This window comes from Oncorhynchus masou, chromosome 8 (assembly GCF_036934945.1).
Source record: "Oncorhynchus masou masou isolate Uvic2021 chromosome 8, UVic_Omas_1.1, whole genome shotgun sequence".
Classification (NCBI taxonomy): Eukaryota; Metazoa; Chordata; class Actinopteri; order Salmoniformes; family Salmonidae; genus Oncorhynchus; species Oncorhynchus masou.
Genome location: NC_088219.1, coordinates 34091429 through 34109884, shown reverse-complemented (window position 1 = coordinate 34109884; position 18456 = coordinate 34091429). Strand labels below are relative to the sequence as shown.

The following is an 18456-nucleotide window of genomic DNA, read 5'->3' as shown; positions in this document are numbered from 1 at the left end:
CTATCCAACGGGAAAAGTTGATAAGCTAGTATCCGTATCTATCCTCCAAAAGGTGCGTCTCCAACAGCTACATCTTATAGCTGCATTATATAGGCCTGTGTGAGAGTGGTAGCCTGATTGATCATATAGGTAACTGTCTATTGCTACTACTGCAATTTTTCAGCAGCGTTTCGCAACAGGTCTTCGCTGATTGACCCAGTCTAGACAGACTAGAGAAACACTTCAAACCATTTAAAACATCAATGTTGTAGCCTGGTCTGATTCCCTGTGGCAGGTATCCTGCTGTTAGGTGATCATGTAACACCCGGCGCTCCCAACAACCCCCCCCCCTCTCGTTATCTTTGATCTTTCTCTTGGTTCATTCTATCCATCCAGGCTTTCAACAGCACCACTCCCTCTTCAACCCCTCTCTCTCTTTCTACTCTTTCTTTTTTTCTTTCTCTGAGGTCTCTAATCCTGGGTCGGTCCTAATGAGCTTCAAAGCACAGCATCTATTCGGTATGATAGTAAATAAAGGTAACATTAAAGAGCCTCCTCTTCTCCTCCGAACAGTGAAAAGACTGCCTCTTTCCCTAGTACTGACTAGGTGAATAGCTGTACAAGCAATTGTGCTTCATTCTCTCGTGTAGGCTACATGTTCTAAATGTCACCCTATTCCCATAGGGCTCTGGTCAAAAGTAGTGCACTATGTAGGGAATAGGTTGCAATTTGGGACGTATCCCCTGTTTGGAAAGGAAATTATGCATGAAACGTTCACTGTTAGTCCCAGCCTGAGGCTTTTCTGTGTGGCGTGGCTGTGACCTTTATTCTGTGCTAAATACTCCCCGTTCCAGGGCTCCCTCTCCTCCCTGGAAATACGCTGACATCTACTGGGGGCACACAACAATGATTGAACTGGTACTATTTCACATTTCTATTCAACTCAGACAGTGAATTTGACTGTCATCTGGTGGCTGAAAAGTAGTTTGCACATGAGTCAGACTGATTATTGGCCAGTGATCGTCACACAAATGATGAGGGCGAATATGTTTTAAGATTTTAAACAACCTTTTTACAATCGGCTACATTGCAGGGGCCAGGAGTCACAATCGTGGACTAATGCCGCGGGGAGAAAGACAGACAGGGTGGGGCGTTTTGAGATAGAATTACGCCGGGATGCCACCAGTGGGCAGCAAGCAAAGTTGGGAGAATATGAATATTGGGACAGGGACACAGAAAGGAGGATTTCTGAGGAAAGGAGTGGAAAAAAATATGATGAAGAGGTTGAAGAGAATGAGGAAAGCAGATTTTTCATTTCAATTTGAGGAAGATGCCGATAAAAGTGGAGATGGGTTGTCGAAGAGATTGGTGTCAAGTGCAAACAGAGTGAGTCGTGTGCCAGACCGAGTTCTGGAGGTGAAGTGGATGAGGGCGAGTTAAATGAGGTGGAAGGTGGGGTGAAGAGCTCAGAGCCCAAGCATGGCATCGATGGACGTGATACAGAATAATCTGGTCCAGTAGGAGTGACATTTTTGGAGAGAGTGGATCCTTGCCTTTTACCGGATCCATGTGTGGTTTCAGGGTGGTTGGGAAAGGAGTTGAAGGTAACCTGTAGTGGACTTGTGGCTAGAGTCAGAGTAGTGCAGAAGTTGTCGTATGCCAAGGCAGTGAAGAAAGTAGCGGGTGGATCAAGGATGAGGGATTTTGAGAGGATCCCTGTGAATAGCAGATATGTGCCAGCACAGAGGGATAGGCCAATGAGTGATATATGCTTCAGTAAGTTTGGCTTCTTAGTGTTCATAGCAATCACAGAAAATAGATGTTGTGGTGGCAGCTGCAGAGAAGTCCTTGGGGGTAGGAGATTTGAGAAGAGTTACAGCTTGTGTTGAGCGGTAGTGTCCTGGGGTCGAATCAGATAGGGTTAAAGTAGTGGAATAAGATGATGGGTTTTAATGAGTATAGGGTAATACAAATATATCTATATTTTTATTTTCTATATTTTGTTGTGTTTTCCTGTTACCCTTTCCCATTTTGTATCACACGGTGTAATGGATCTATACTATAGTTCAGTTGGGGGCGGTAATGTAACATATCAAACCTTACCGAAGAAGAAGAAGACCGGAAGAGTATTTTTCACGCTGTTTCGCATTTTCTTGCTCGCTCCAGCTAGTCTGCTCCGTCTGCCCGCAGCAGCAGATAGGCTAGGCCACTGCGGGAAAGATGGCGACGACGGATAAACAGAAACATGAAGGAAGAGTGAAAATCGGTCATTATATTCTCGGAGACACACTTGGAGTGGGGACGTTCGGGAAAGTTAAAGGTAACCGTTATGGCCTTTCTTAGCGAGTTGTCACCGGCAGTTACCCGCGAGAGAGGATGGGGACGTTTCTCTGTTAGCTAGCCAGCCGTGTGCTAACACTTATTGGCCTCTAACGTCTTTTAGCTAGCTTGCTTTGCTAGGCTAGTTCGTCAACGTCGTTAGCTTAGCCAGGCTCTAGAATCAAACAGCTAAGTTAGCGTACTATGCGGTCTACCTTTGATCGATCAACCGATAGTGCTGTCATGTGTTCAATCTAGTTAGCTTGCTAGCCAGCTAACGTTAGTTATGTGGTCGAGTTACTCAGAGCTTTAGGTAACCAAGTTTACACGCTTGCTGGCTAACCGCAGTTGGCAAACTAGTATAATCTTAGCTCAAATTGCTAGCCAAGGCAATACAACATTAATGGTTTCTCAACCAAGGAAACCTGTTTATTCAGTTAACTAACGTGAGTTGCCCAGTTACACACTGACCATCTAGCCGTGCTCGCCCCATGCCATACATGCATTTATGCAAACTATCTTGGGCCTGGCTGAATTATTGAGGACAGACACATATCTCCCACACTTTCCATTTGTGTTGACACATTAGCCATTGTCCCTAGGTTGCTTTCAGTCGACACGGTCAAAATACCATACCTTTTCTAATGGCATATCACCTAAAATTATGATAGTCAAGAGGACCAAACTGACTTGTATAGCCCAGTTAGGCCCTAACATTAATTCTATTTCAAACTAGAAAATGTACATTTCCCTTTTTGTCTTCCTTGGCTTGGGATTTGAAAACAAAACTCTATATCAAGCCACCAACTGGACTGTATAGTTGTTAATTCCTATTTCCTCCCAGTTTAGAACATGCTGGACATTGGACCATTTATTCCATGACCTATTATGTTCTAAATGACTGGCTGCTGGGTTAATGCTTTACCAACATAACAGTTAAATCAATAGAAGTAATTTGTACAACCCCTTCTACAGTCCTCCCTCTCTGTATAGTTCAGTACATTTTTCACCTTTTCTTCTTCTGACCCATTTTTAGTTAGGCCTATATTTGCTTGTGTTTTGCAATTGTGTGTGTGGGGGGGGGGGGGGGGTGTAGGCCTATAAGCCGTGTAGAAGGAAATGTTAACCCCAATTTAGTTTGTGTACTGCTCACAGGCGACTCGGTGGTGGTGTAATTTGTATCACCTTTGGTTCTAAACAGCACATTGCAGATGTAGGCCTGTCAGTCATGATGCATAATGAATTGATTTGATTCAATGGTAAAATGCTCGTGTTCTTTCACTGCAAGTAATGTCAGTCATCAATGCTGATTTGCTTGTGTCATTGTGTTAGCTGGGATCTGCTAAGCTCGTTATGACTGGATTCTTGTTACAGTATTTCCTAACCTCTCCTCCCTCCTGCCCTCTCTTGCTCTCTCTCTCCTGTAGTGGGGCAGCATGAGCTGACCAAACACCAGGTGGCTGTGAAGATTCTTAACAGACAGAAGATCCGCAGTCTGGATGTGGTGGGGAAGATACGCAGAGAGATCCAAAACCTCAAGCTCTTCAGGCATCCTCACATAATTAAGCTGTAAGTCTATAACCTCAGCTGCTTCAGGCATCCCTGCATCATTAAGCTCTAAGGCTGTGTACACACAGGCAGACCAATTCAGATATATTTTCACAAATTGGTCGTTTGACCAAAAACATCAGCTCTGAAAAAGATCAGATTTGAACAGATCTGATGTGATTGGTCAAAATACCAGCTAGTGAAAACAAAGATCAGTTGTGCTGCCTGTGTAAACGCAGCCTACATTAAGCTGAGAAGTATAACTCCTCGGGTGCTTCGGGCATCCCCACATCATTACGCTGTAAGAACCCCCAGCTTTTTAGGCATCCCCACACGCTGTAAGTCTAGAACCTCAGGTGCTTGACACGTTCACACATCTTTGGAGGGACGGCAGGTGGCCTCGTGGTTAGAGCGTTGGGCCAGTAACCGAAAGGTTGCTCGATCGACTCCCCGAGCTGACAAGTTGTTCTGCGCCTGAACAAGGCAGTTATCCCACTGTTCTCAGGCCGTCATTGTAAATAAGAATTTGTTTTTAGCTGACTTGCCTAGCTAATGTTTTTTTATTTTAAATCTTTAAGTCTAGAACCTCCAGCTTTTCAGGCATCATTAAACTGTAAATCTTAGATTATACAGCTCGCTCCATCGTTTGGACCCCTACGTAATCCCACCACTGCCACATTAATGTCACCCAGAGAGCTATTTTAGGGCTTTTAATGGTGGGTTTTATAGTGTGCATCACTCTTTCCCTTTTGTTTCTGCTTCACTGATGCGCACTTTTTTTCTCCTCAATCGCTCTCCCACCCACTATTTCTTCTGTGTTCTCGCTCTCTCAACCTGTCCATCCACTGACCTCTCAATTTTTTCCCCCGCTTGACCTCTGTCAGAGTAAGGGCAGCATAAATCCAGTGTTTTCATGATTTAGCTCATTGATAAGGAAGGGTCCGGTCTCTTCTTTGTTTCCGGATTCTTTTATTTTTTAAAAACTAGGCCTACATCTATTGACTGAATGGAAAAATCCCCGTACAATAGTCTTCTTGACCTGTGAGCGCCACCGAGTATCATTGCGTAGGCTTAGTTGGGGCATTTCCGGGCACCTGATCCCTTGTGACTAGACCTGTATTTTCCCACTTAGCGAACTTTCTTTTTACACTCACCCCCTGGAGTCCGGTTTGAAAATGACACGAGGCTACAGAAGAATGAGTGAAGTTGCCCTTTATTTACTGATGCCTTGTTTGTAGAGGCCAGTAGAATGTGAGTTTTCTGAAGCTGCGGTGGGACTGGTTTAACTTTGAACTTCACATGCTTGCTTCCTTTCCTTGGCTACTGTGCTGAGGTTTGAGACGGAGCTCAGGCAGCGAGCTTGTACGACACTTGTGTTGATAACCTTGTGGCACAGGAATGAAGAACAGTAGCGTTTTGCACATGGATGTTTGCTCTAGGGAAGTAGGCCTATGTTTAGCCAGTTGAAGGGTTCCATGGCCAGTCTCCCTTACACCGACCAGCCATTGAATGGCCCACTAAGGAGTCTTCCTGCAAAATGTCTGCCTCTATGCTTATGATCAATAAATGCCTCAGAAGTTGAATCTGTCCTGAAAGTGCTACCTCTCAATCTTATACTTTATAGAGCAATTTTTATTGCTGTGGTAAAGCTGATATATAATTCTGTGGGTTTGTCATCCCTCTGAGAAGTTTGGTGATCCTTGACCATTTTCTCTAGTGTTAAACAGTAGTGCCCAGAGTTTTTCCATGGTCAGGTGGGTGGCATGGTTATGGAAATCTCTTGGTCCAATCATGGCTAGCCTTTTTTTTTTCTTCTAACTTTTGTGATTTATGCTATGGGACTGTAGGTACCAGGTGATCAGCACCCCAACAGACATCTTCATGGTGATGGAGTACGTGTCCGGAGGAGAGCTCTTTGACTACATCTGCAAAAATGGAAAGGTAAGGGGAAGAGAAACATTATTTCCTCTAGCGTATGCAGGTTTTGGGAAAATTATAGACCTGTTTTTTTTTTGTTCAATCAAAAAGAAAAAAATTAGGTGGTATTCTACATTAGTACGCCTGTTTGTTGAATTACACGGTGGTTTGGGATTGTGGGTAGTCTTGTGCTCACCTGAATCTTATTAACTTAGCTCAGGGGTTTTCAACCTTTTCTTGCCCAGGGACCCCCTCTCAGGCAAACCGTTGACCCAGGGACCCCAATCATATGTTAGCAAAAAAAAATGTATCATCCATTTTAAACAGAACATTTTAAAATTATTAGATTTCTACTGCTAATGTTTGTCTATTGAGATTGCATTGCTGTGTACTCAATTTTATACACCTGTCACAACGGAAGTGTTTGAAATATACCCGGATCCACTAATTTGAAGGTTTGTCCACACACTTTTGGTCATGTAGTGTATCTGTGGTTAGGAGAGTTGGGAAGTATAATGGTTATGTCAATAATAGTCATGTTAGCACCTGCCTCATGTATGGACCACCCCTCTGTACACAACAGAAATCACAAAGCTCTATCGCTGCAATGCATTCTTTCCAATGGGTTTTTAAGGCCACTAAAACATTCAAGCAAAGACATTGACCAAATATCCAGAGTGGTTACAATACTGAAATGGACTGACTGGACAGCTAAAAAGGACATTTCTCACCTCTCGTGTGTGTTGCTGTGTCTGCGTTTCGTGCGTTTGCCACTGTGACTCCAGCTGGATGAGAAGGAGAGCCGTCGTCTTTTCCAGCAGATCATCTCAGCAGTAGACTACTGCCACAGACACATGGTGGTGCACAGGGACCTGAAACCTGAGAACGTCCTGCTGGACGCACAGATGAACGCCAAGATCGCCGACTTTGGTAAGTCTGTCACCCTCAACCTCACACCGACCAGCACCTTATTTACACCTCCAGATCGAGCCACACCTAACTGTACTAGGCTGGTGTGGTTATGCATCCACTGTAGTTACTGGAACCCTGATGGAAAGGGTGTGTCTGAAATGAAACCCTATCATTATATTGGACAAAACACTTATGTGATATTGTCTGGTGTTTTCTGAAGGTTTGTCAAACATGATGTCGGACGGAGAGTTTCTGAGGACAAGCTGTGGTTCTCCGAACTATGCTGCCCCTGAAGTCATCTCTGGAAGGTACACTTGTCCTCTTTCTTTTCTCACCGAAACTGGCAGACATGATGGGGAATATGCTAATGTATGCAAAAACTGCTCTTAGATTTCAATAAAGAGGACTGTTCAATTTCACGGTTTTGCTTTGTTGACAGACCCTGCTGTTCTTAAGTGTCACTAAATATTCACCATGTTAAGACTCCCTTGGTTCATGTCAATGAGCATCTCTGTCCTCTCCCCTCCCCTAGATGTGTCCTTCCTAGTTTATATGCAAGTGGTATTGTCCTCTGCTTCTGCCTGCTCTTTGGAGTCTAGACTTGGTTATGCTAAACTACATTTCGGCAACTGTTGTAAAGGAATTCCTAAATAAATGTTTGCTTGATTTGTCCCTTGTGTCTTCTCAGGTTATATGCAGGTCCTGAGGTGGACATCTGGAGCAGCGGGGTGATCCTATATGCCCTGCTGTGTGGGACACTGCCCTTTGACGATGACCACGTGCCAACGCTCTTCAAGAAAATCTGTGACGGGATCTTCTTCACTCCCCAGTACCTGAACCCCTCCGTCGCCGCCCTGCTCAAACACATGCTGCAGGTGGATCCCATGAAGAGGGCCACCATCAAAGAGATCCGGTAAGGAGTGGCAAGAGATCAACTTTGTCTACAAAGTGCATTTCAACACCTCTATATGCTTTGCAGTAAAATAATAGGAAAAAAATGCTTTTTTTAATCGACTTTTCTCCACATGCATCATTAAACTCTGAACACAGGGATGGCAAACTCCTGTCCTCTGTGCAGGCTTTTGATCCAGCCCAGCGTTAACAAAGTGAACCCACCCCTCCTGGTCTATATGTTTTCTAGCTGCCCTGTTGAGAGAACAAATGTCCCTATGAAATAATAGACTGCCTTGAACATGCTCTGTCTTCCCTCCCCACAGAGAGGATGAATGGTTCAAAGATGAGCTCCCCAAGTACCTGTTTCCAGAAGACCCATGCTACAGCAACAACATGATCGACGACGAGGCCCTGAAGGAGGTGTGTGAGAAGTTTGAGTGCACTGAGGAGGAGATCCTGACTTGCCTGTACAGCCGCAACCACCACGACCCACTGGCTGTGGCCTACCATCTCATCATTGACAACCGCCGCATTATGTCCGAGGCCAAGGACTTCTACCTGGCCTCCAGTCCCCCAGACTCATTCCTGGACGACCAGCATCTGACCGCCGCGGCCGGCCTTAAGCCCCACCCGGAGCGTATGCAGCCCTTCCTGGCGGGGGAGACCCCTCCCCGGCCAAGACACACGCTGGACGAGCTGAACCCCCTGAAGTCGAAGCACCAGGGGGTGAGGCGGGCCAAGTGGCACCTGGGGATCAGGAGCCAGAGCAGGCCAAATGATATTATGTCTGAGGTGTGCCGTGCCATGAAGCAGCTCGACTACGAGTGGAAGGTGAGTGAGGGGATAGAGAGATTGAACAACGGAGGGAGAATTGTAGAGCGTGGGGATGAGGGTGGTGAGAGGGAAAGGAGTGTGTGTAGAGAGGTCTGGTAGAAATAGACAGAACTGTCAAGTGGCCCCTCATATTTAAGTGGATCAGAGGTTTATTGGGATTTGCCTAGATAGTGATTCCACACCAAACTCAAGACAAAAAGACAGTGATTAGTTTTGTTTTTCATAATTGTATCCATATAATAGTCCTTTGGAGGAAGGATTGTTGACATGTATATGACATTTGTATCTAAAAGTATAATTGAGAAATAATCAGTTGGCATATTTATTTTTGGTTTACCCCAGGCCTCCTTTAAGACGCTATAGTGCTTTAATCTCTAAATGCAAAAATTTGCTCAAATGACGCTTTACCGCTTGCAAATCGTTGCAAATCACCAGCAGAGGCTACCTATATTGAATCCACTTTTATTTTCCCTCTGGTAATGCTTACATTTTTTTAATCATAACTCTAAAAGTAGCAGAGATCCCACTCTGGAACTTTTTAAATATATATTTTTAAATTAAATATTTAAACATACAATATACTTGCAGTGAAGCCGCTCAACGACAACATCACATTAGTCATCTAACAGACTCGCAACCAGGGTCAACGCCCTGCTCAAGGGCACGTCGGCAGATCGCCCACAAGGTCAAAAACAGGGACCCAATCCATCAGCCACAGGCCCAAGACCCCACCCACCCCCACACACAGATTTTTTTTTTTATACAACCAAGAAAGAGAGACAAAGGAAAACGCAAGGCCAACTGAATGGTTGAGTGCATGTATGGCACTATTTATGAGTGTGTGTATATGCACGGCATCAGCCTCAGGCAAACCGGCATCAGCTGTAATAACATTGCCCCTCAGTGTTGTTCAAACTTGATTTTTGTTCAGTTTTATCTTTGACTGTCATTCTATCCCCCACCCAGCAGCGTCACTCTCACTTGTCTCCAATTCCACATCCCAAATCTCAGCTTCCCTCAGCCCCTCGCACCTATCTCTGCTGGCCACCCTCTTCCGATTTCTACGCAACATATATCTTTCAACTATGCTGTGATGTTTAATTTACTAATGTACAATTTCTATCTAATCAAATAGAATCCACAGATTGCGAGTTGAAGATAAATACTTTTACCAGCAGTATTAGTAATTGACGGACCCGGTCTCTCCAGATCTCCCAACAGTGCTATTTCTTTAGATCAATGTTATGCATTTTCAGCCATTACTAAACCTGAGACCAGAAAGTGGCTACTTGAAGGCAATGGCAAAATCAATGGTCTATTGATTCTATCCTCACTAAAAAATCTGCAGCACTTCGATGATTGTATGCCTAAAATATATATTTAAAAAAAAAAAAAATTGGTGGCAAGAGTTCAATGTAGTTTTAGCTGAAAAGCACTAAGTCTTGACTCTTGCATCGTTTTATATCAACTCATACACACTACACTGTGGAATCGGTACATAAAATCTCTTTCCAACCATTTTGCAATCTGTATGACACAGTTGTCAACATCCTGTTCCTCAAATGAAACTGGTATACATTCCTGTTTATGCTATTTTTAGTCCAAGTTTTGATCCTTTATATTGGGCAGACAGGCCAGTTCCCTACTACCTCCCGCTGCCACCTGCCTCCTCCAATTTTGGGGTAAACTGTAATCAATTGATTATAATCTTGGATTGAGCAGACCTTCCTGTACAATTCTGTTAACTCCATGAAAGACAATTTACCCGTTTCAAACACTTGCCATAAATACAGGTATTCTATTAACCAACACATTTGAGTTAAACCATATTTGTTTCTATATTCAGGGGGATGGAATTGTAGCAAGTTTTGCAATGCTTGTTAAAATAGATACTTTTGAGTGATTTTCAATTAATCGAAAATGAGACATGATAATCTGCAAAAAGGCAATTTAAAAAAAACAATGAATGAGCTTTTTCTAGTACTCTACTTGAGAAGCATTACAGGGTTCAATTAAAACTTTTGAATAAGTGATGCTTTTAGAGCCGTTTATTGCTTTTATATTTCATCTCAACCCATCCTATTCATTATAGATGGGCATGCTTTATCTTTTCTAGTTTAGTGGGGCGGTTTGCTCATATGATTTGAAAAATGAATCCTCAGGAGTAGGCAATGACATAAGTGAGTAAACTATGATATCATTTATATATCTTGTGATATGAATACCAACAATGTCTACTCCAGTCAGCCTCATAATTGTTTTACTCCAGAAAAGTCATCTGGATCTTCAATAAGACATTGCAGGGATCTAGCTTGCGGACTTAATATAAAACTTGAGTCATCGGCATACATGGACACCATTTTGTTTTTAAGCCTTGGCTTTTTAATCCTGTTATTTGATCTGATTTTTTATTTTTTTTAATAGCTAGCATTTTGATGGCCATAACGAATAGATATGGTGAAAGTGGACACCCTTTAACTCCTCTTGACAATTCTAAACTCTGAGAAGTAACTGCTATTTACTGTTTTACAACTGGGGTTGCTATACATGACTTTTACCCATTTGTATAAGAGAATCACCGAATTTGGAAAAAAATCCAGGCATTTATCAAAGGCCTTTTCTAAATCTGCAATACCAGGCCTGACTTGTAATGTTTCAAAATCTATTAGTTGTCATATATTATCTCCAATGTATCGTCCATATAGAAGAGAAAATAAATAATAATAATAAATAAAAGAAACTGTCTGATCAGGATGAACAATACTTGGTTAAAAAAAAAATGTGAGTGCTATGCATTTCGCTAGTGTTTTTGCATCACAACATTGAAGCGTAAGTTTCTGAATCTTTAAATTTGCCATCTGGGTCTTGTTTTAATAATAGTGAAATCAGACCTTCCTGCTGAGTACCTGGCAGACCACCATTTCTATAAGCGTAGTTGAAACAAGCTAACAATGGCGCTCTGCGACTGATATACCCTTAGAGTATATTATGGTCAATATATTGATCAAAAATTATATTTTCAATTCATAAATGTAATGTAAAAAAAAAAAGTTATTGTAATAAAAATACTACTCGTATGGAGCAAGCGGTAACTTCACGAGGCCAATTTGAGCTTTGTAGCACCTACAGACTGTCTTAAAGGAGGCCTGGGTAAAAGCAAAATGTCATAAATATGCTGACTTTGATTATTCCTCAATTATCCTTAAAGATCCAAATGTGTCAACAATCCTTCCTCCAAAGTACTATTCTATGGATTACATTTCATTAAAACATGTTTTTTTTGTGTGTTTTTTTCCCCCACGAGGATTCACTGTAGCCCAATCCCCAATAAACCTTTAAAAATCTATGGTCTTAATCTTAGTAGTTGTAATGGTGGAAGATCACAAGGGGTAAAAACCTGGTTCTTTAAACATTAAGATGCTGTATATATATTGTTTTTTTTCTGCGTGGTGTAAACTACTGGCTCAGTCTGAGTTCTACTATCACCTAGAATGGAATGCTGCTGTTTCTTCTCTTGGGTTCTATTTCTGGTATGGCATGACCTTTAGACCTGAAGAATAGATCAGCTGACTGACTCATTTTGTATTCATCTTGGAGAAATGAGAGCAATTTCTGAAGGAAATGTTCAGTTTCCTGTTTATCCTTCTCTTGCCCTGATGGATAGAAAGCAGCTATTGATGGTTTTAATGTGTTTGAGTACACAGTAGTGGGCGAGGCATTTCCGATTACTCTCCCATAACATAAAGCACTGTTTAGAACTGCTGAAATGGTGAAAGTGCTCTCTGTAATATTTTTTAGCAAAGTATACAAATTATACACAACAATTTTGATGACTAAACAAACAGAACATGTTAAAGTTGCAAATCTCTGAAATACAGACCACTGAAGCAGCTACAGAAGCCATGTTGAAAATGTAATTTTACGCTGTGTATTCCATCTATTGTGTATCTTACCCAGCTTGTGTAATTTAAAGTATGTGTAACTAATCTCCATATCCTCCACCCCAGGTGGTGAACCCGTACTACCTGCGTGTGAAGAGGAAGAACCCAGTGACGGGCATGCAGACCAAGATGAGCCTTCAGCTCTACCAGGTGGACGGCAGGACCTACCTCCTGGACTTCCGTAGCATAGACAGTATGTCAACCTGGACGTAACCCTTTACTCTAACAACCCGTATGCGGATTGAAAACGGCCGAATTGGTCATTGAGCGCCTAAATTGGAACAAGGTGGCGGTACAGTAATATGCTATACATGACGTCTGAGCTCAAGGTCTCCACTTTACAGCGCTGTATGGGGTTCAACTGACATTTCTGAGTGGTTGTCTTTACTGCCAACTTTGCCATTAATGGAAAATGCCTAACGAAGTTGCTTTTCCCTGCTGTGCAATGTAAAGTGACTAGACATGGCACAGGTCTGTGTTCAGGGCCTTTGTGTGTTTGGCTGTAACCACAGAAGTATGTTTAACATTCTCTTTCTCTTCTGTCTTTCTCTGTCTGAAGATGACATGTTGGAGGCTAAATCTGGGACTGCCACTCCTCACCAGACTGGTTCAGTGGGGAACTACCGCACGGCCCTTAAGAACGAAGCTGCAGCGGCTGCAGAGGGGGGGTCCCAAACTGAGGGGGCTAAGGAGAACGCTACCCCTGCCACTAAGGCCTCAGAGAGCTCCCTGGCCTCCTCGCTCACCTCCTCCGTTGACTCAACAGGAGGCGACCTCGCACCCATGACTGCGGTTCCGCGGCCCGGCAGCCACACCATAGAGTTCTTTGAGATGTGCGCCAATCTCATCAAACTACTTGCACGATAGCTTGCAATCAAATAAAACAACGTTAGCCTTTTTTCCTCTGAGTGTCTTTATAAGCAATAAGCATGCAACCGATTTCATGGCTCGATTCATCCCTACCGCAGGCGGGTGAGACTGCTAGGGTTGTTCCAAGGCACTGATGATGCAGGTTCAGTTCGCAACCCTCCTGACTGACTTGGGAGTTGTCAGAGCACGGGTGGGCTTTAGGAAAAGGTGAACGACAATGACCAAGCAACTTCATTATAATCATGATGACAGAATACTATTTTAGAGGTGGTTTTACATTTTCATGATCATTATTATTGGCCTACGACTATTTTCCCCCCTATTTGATCACGTTCCAAACAGCGTGTGTGTGTGCTAAGTCTGAGTGATGCACAGAATTTGCTGTACTGTGCTCAGTGGGCGTTGCTGTGCTTTTTTTCAGTAGAGAAAACAAACGCACGTTTCTGCGTGCGGAAAGGAGAGCTGTAAGGTTTTGGGGGGTGCACTTCGGGTAGCTGAGGGGAACGAGGCACTTTTGCACAGTTCCGCTGTTCTGCCTGTTTCTCTATAGTAGATGTCTGAGATGCCTGTGCGAATTCGGGACACTGCACTACAGGCCTTTCAGGGGTAGCTGCACTGACCATAACATGGGTTGTCATGCCAACAATGTCCGTTTGACTCACTGAGGAAGTGCAATTACCCTCTCGATCGCGTCAGGCGAAAAAGGGAGTTACTACTTCATCAGAATTATTATTTTTTTGTGAAATTGAATTGTTAAGACTAGATATCAATGTTTGTCTGTCTGGATTGGTCTGTCCCCTACATAATATAAAGAATTAAAAAAATTATATGCATTTTGATTTCAGTGCTTTAAATGGGAATTGTAGATTTATATTGAGAAATTATTACTGACTGAAAGGTTCATTTTTCTTTTTTCGTTGCGATGCCATTTTATTCCTTTACAGCTTTTTAAAATGATACATTTTATTTTTTAATCATTTCTATGCACATGATTGTTTACCCTCACACTCTCAATGAGACCCACTGTCCTATTATGAATTCAAAAGTAAATTGTTAGATTTGTAAAATTATCTTGAGGTTAGGGGCTACATGTGTTCATAAATCTGAATGCACTTTTCTTGGCCCACATCCCCCACAAGAAGCTACATTTGAATTTAAGTTTACATATTTTCCCAAACCTTAAATTTGTCAGGTGCATTTGGAGATTTTTTTTTTCTGTCATTCTGTTAGCTGCCTTATCAATACTGTTGATCAGTTGTATATCAGTGAGTATAAAAGAGACATCTACTTCTATCCTCTTGCGTTGGGCTGGTTCTGGTCTGAAGAAATCTTGCGTATGGATTATGTGACTGCAAGGTCTCCTTTTTAGACCAAATGCTCATTGAAATATTTATAGGACTACAAACAAACTCTTTAGTTTTCAAGGATGCGTAAGTTCTGATTCCCAGTAGTGCATAAGGTGAATTGTGGGGTTGTTTTGAAAAAGTGTGAGGCCATGATCGGCTTATGTGGGTTGCACATTGGGTGAGTAGTTTTTCTCCTTTTAAGTGGGAGTGTTAAGTTCTGACTATTTGCAGGATCAATATCAATCATTGTATCTGTCTTAACTGCTTAAACCTTGTTTTATTTGTTGTGTAAAGGGACCCTACTACTAGAATGACCAATGTAAATGTCAAATGGACAGTGTTTAAATCATTTGTATAAATAACTGCCTAATAAAACAGATCAATTGCACAAGTTTTCATGCATTACTTTGTTTCTGTTGGAGGCATTGGAAAATGTCTTTAAATTTTGTATTTTTTTTAAATCAATACTATGATGCATGGCTGCAAAAGTCAAATATTAGAAAGCTCTTAAATTTAAAGAGTTTATCAAAATACCTTTATCATTTGTAAAACTGATGTACAGTAAATTTGGAATGTGTTCATAACCCTTGACCTTTTCCACATTTTGTTACGTTACATCCGTATTCTAAAATGGATTAAAAAAATTAAAGTGATCTGCACACAATGCCCCATAATGACAAAGCGAAAACGTGTTTTTAGAAATGTTTGCAAATGTGTTAAATATAGAACAGAAATCTTCTGTACATGTCTATTTAGACCCTTTTATATGTATGTATATAGGGCAGTTACCTCTAGGGTGCAGGGTTGAGTAAGCGGGTGGTAGCCGACTAGTGACGGCTATTTAACAGTGATGGCCTTGAGATAGAAGCTGTTTTTCAGTCTCTCAGTCCCAGCTTTAATGCACCTGTAATGACTTTGCCTTGTGAATGATAGCAGACAGACAGTGGCTCGGGTGGTTGTCTTTGATATTTTTGGCCTTCCTGTGACATCTGGTGCTGTGGGTGTCCTGGAGGGCAGGCAATGTGCCACCTGTGATGTGTTGGGCAGACTGCACCACCCTCTGGAGAGCCCTGTGGTTTCGTGCAGTGTAGTTGCCGTACCAAGCGGTGAGACATCAAGACAGGATGCTCTCAATTGTGCATATGTAAAAGTTTGTGAGGGCCTTAGGGGCCAAGACAAATTTCTTCAGCCTACTGAGGTTGAAGAGGTACTGTTGCGCCTTCCTCCGCACACTGTCTGTGGGTGGACCATTTCAGATTGTCAGTGATGTGTATGCCGAGGAACTTGAAGCTTTCCACCTTCTCCACTGTGGTCCAATCGAGGTGGATAGATGCATGCTCCCTCTGCTGTTTCCTGAAGTCCATGATTAGCTCTTTCGTTTTGTTGAGGGAGAGGTAATTTTCCTTGCACCACTCCGCCAGGGCCCTCACCTCCTAACTGTAGGCTTTCTGGTTATTGTTCAGTAATCAGGTCTGCTACTGTTGTGTCGTCTGCAAACTTGAAGATTGAGTTGGAGGTGTGTGTGGCCACAGAGTCATGGGTGAACAGGGAATACAGGAGGGGGCTGAGCACACACCCTCGTGTTGAGGAACAGAAAAGTGGATGTGTTAGTTTCCTACATTTACCACCTGGGGGCGGCCAGTCAGTAAGTCCAGAACCCTGTTGCACTGGGCGGGGTTCAGAACTAGAGTCCTAATGATGAGCTTGAAGGGTACTATAGTGTTGAAGGCTGAGCTATAGTCAATGAACAGCATTCTTACGTAGGTATTCCTCTTGTGGGAATGGGCAGATGGGACAGGGCAGTGTTCAGGGTGATGGCGATTGCATCGTCTGTGGATCTATTGGGGTGGTATGCAAATTGAAGTGGGTCTAGGGTGTCAGGTAAGGTAGAGGTGATATGAACCTTAACTAGTCTCTCAAAGCACTCCATGATGACAGAAGTGAGTGCTATGGAGCGATAGTCATTTAGTTCAGTTACCTTTGCTTTCTTAGGTACAAGAACAATGGTGGACATCTTGAAGCAAGTGGAGACAGCAGACTGGGATAGGAAGAGATTGAATATGTCCGTAAATACTCCAGCCAACTGGTCTGAGCATGCTATTAGGACGCAGTTAGGGATGCCGTCTGGGCCGGCAGCCTTGAGAGGGTTAACACGCCTAAATGTCTTACTCAAGTCAGCCACGGAGAGTGAGAGCCCACTGTCCTTGGTAGCGAGCAGTGTCGGTAACACTGTCTTATCCTCAAAGCGGGCGAAGAAGGTGTTTAGCTTGTCCGGAAGCAAGACGCTGGTGTCTGCAACGTGGCTGGTTTTCCCTCTGTAGTCCATGATTGTCTGTAGACCCTGCCACATACGTCTTGATTCTGAACTGTTGATTTGCGACTCCACTTTGTCTCTGTATTGACATTTTGCCTGTTCGATTACCTTACAGAGGGAATAACTACGCTGTTTTATTCGACCATATTCCCAGTCACCTTGCCATGGCTAAATGCGATGGTTTGCGCTTTCAGTTTTGCGCGAATGCTGCCATCTATCCCTGGTTTCTGGTTTGGGTAAGTTTTAATAGTCACAGTGGGAACAACATCCCCTATACACTTCCCTGTGATCTCAGTCACCGTGTCCGTGTATATGTCAATGTTATTCTCAGAGGCTACCAAGAACATATCCCAGTCCGCGTGATCAAAACAATCTTGAAGCATGGATTTCGATTGGTCAGACCAGAGTTGAATAGACCTTAGCATGGGTACTTCCTCTTTGAGTTTCTGGCAATAGGAAGGGAGAAGCAAAATGGAGTCGTGATCTGATTTGCCGAAGGGAGGTCGGGGACGGGCCTTGTAGGCATTTAGAAAAGGGAAGTAGCAGGGATCGAGTGTTTTACCAGAGCGAGTACTACAGTCAATGTGTTGGTAGAACTTCGGTAGCGTTTTCCTCAAATTTGCTTTGTTAAAATCCCTAGCTACAATAAATGCTGCCTCAGGATATGTGGTTTCCAGTTTGCATAAAGTCCAATCTAGTTCATTGAGGGCAGTCTAGTTCATTGAGGAGGAATATACAAGTCTTCGACTATAACTGAAGAGAATTCTCTTGGGAGGAAGCATTTGATTGTGAGGTATTCTAGGTTGGGTAAACAAGGTCGGGTGAACAAAAGGACTTTAGTTTCTGTATGTTATCACAATCACACCATGAGTTGTTAATCATGAAACATACACCACGCCCTTCTTCTTCCCGGAGAGTTCTTTATTCCTGTCTGCGCAATGTACGGAGAACCCAGCTGGCTGTATGGATGGGGACAGTATATCCCGAGAGAGCCATGATTCTGTGAAACATAGTATTTTACAGTCCCTGATGTCTCTCTGGAAGGAGACATTAAAGCTCATTTACTTTAATGTCCAGAGACTGAACATTAGCGAGTAATATACTCGGAAGCGGTGGATGGCGTGCACACCTCCAGAGTCGGACTAGAAGTCCATTCTAAATACATCTTCTAAATTGGCGGCATCTTGGAGCAGCCTCTATGATAAGTTAAATTGCCCTGGGGGTATAAGCAAAGGATCCAATACGTGAAAATCGTATTCCTGGTTGTAATGCTGGTGATTTACCGTCACTCTGATATCCCAAAGTTTTTTCTGGCTGTATGTAATAACACCCCAAAAAATTCTGGGCTAATTATGTAAGAAATAGCACACTAGCTTAGGAGCTAGAAGCAAAGCTGCCATGTCTGTCTGTGCCATCTTGCTATATTTACCAGCCGGACTATTTGCATTGACCCCCCCCCCCTGTATATGCATAGTAACTTTACCTCTACCTACATGTACATATTGCCTTGACTAACCTGTACCCCTGTATATAGCCTCATTATTGTTATTCGTTTATTTAGTAAATGTTATCTTAACTCTAT

The 18456-nt window shown here is 42.9% G+C and overlaps 1 protein-coding gene across 1 annotated transcript; it reads left to right on the top strand.

Moving 5' to 3' along the window:
* Nucleotides 1-2109: 2109 nt before the first annotated feature.
* On the top strand, nt 2110-14951 carry LOC135544566 (5'-AMP-activated protein kinase catalytic subunit alpha-1-like). Its single transcript, XM_064972281.1, has 9 exons — nt 2110-2299; nt 3726-3867; nt 5694-5787; nt 6549-6693; nt 6896-6983; nt 7364-7588; nt 7893-8400; nt 12411-12537; nt 12904-14951. Exons 1-9 carry the CDS (start codon nt 2200-2202, stop codon nt 13209-13211), a joined length of 1737 nt encoding a protein of 578 aa, XP_064828353.1. The 5' UTR covers nt 2110-2199; the 3' UTR covers nt 13212-14951.
* Nucleotides 14952-18456: the final 3505 nt, after the last annotated feature.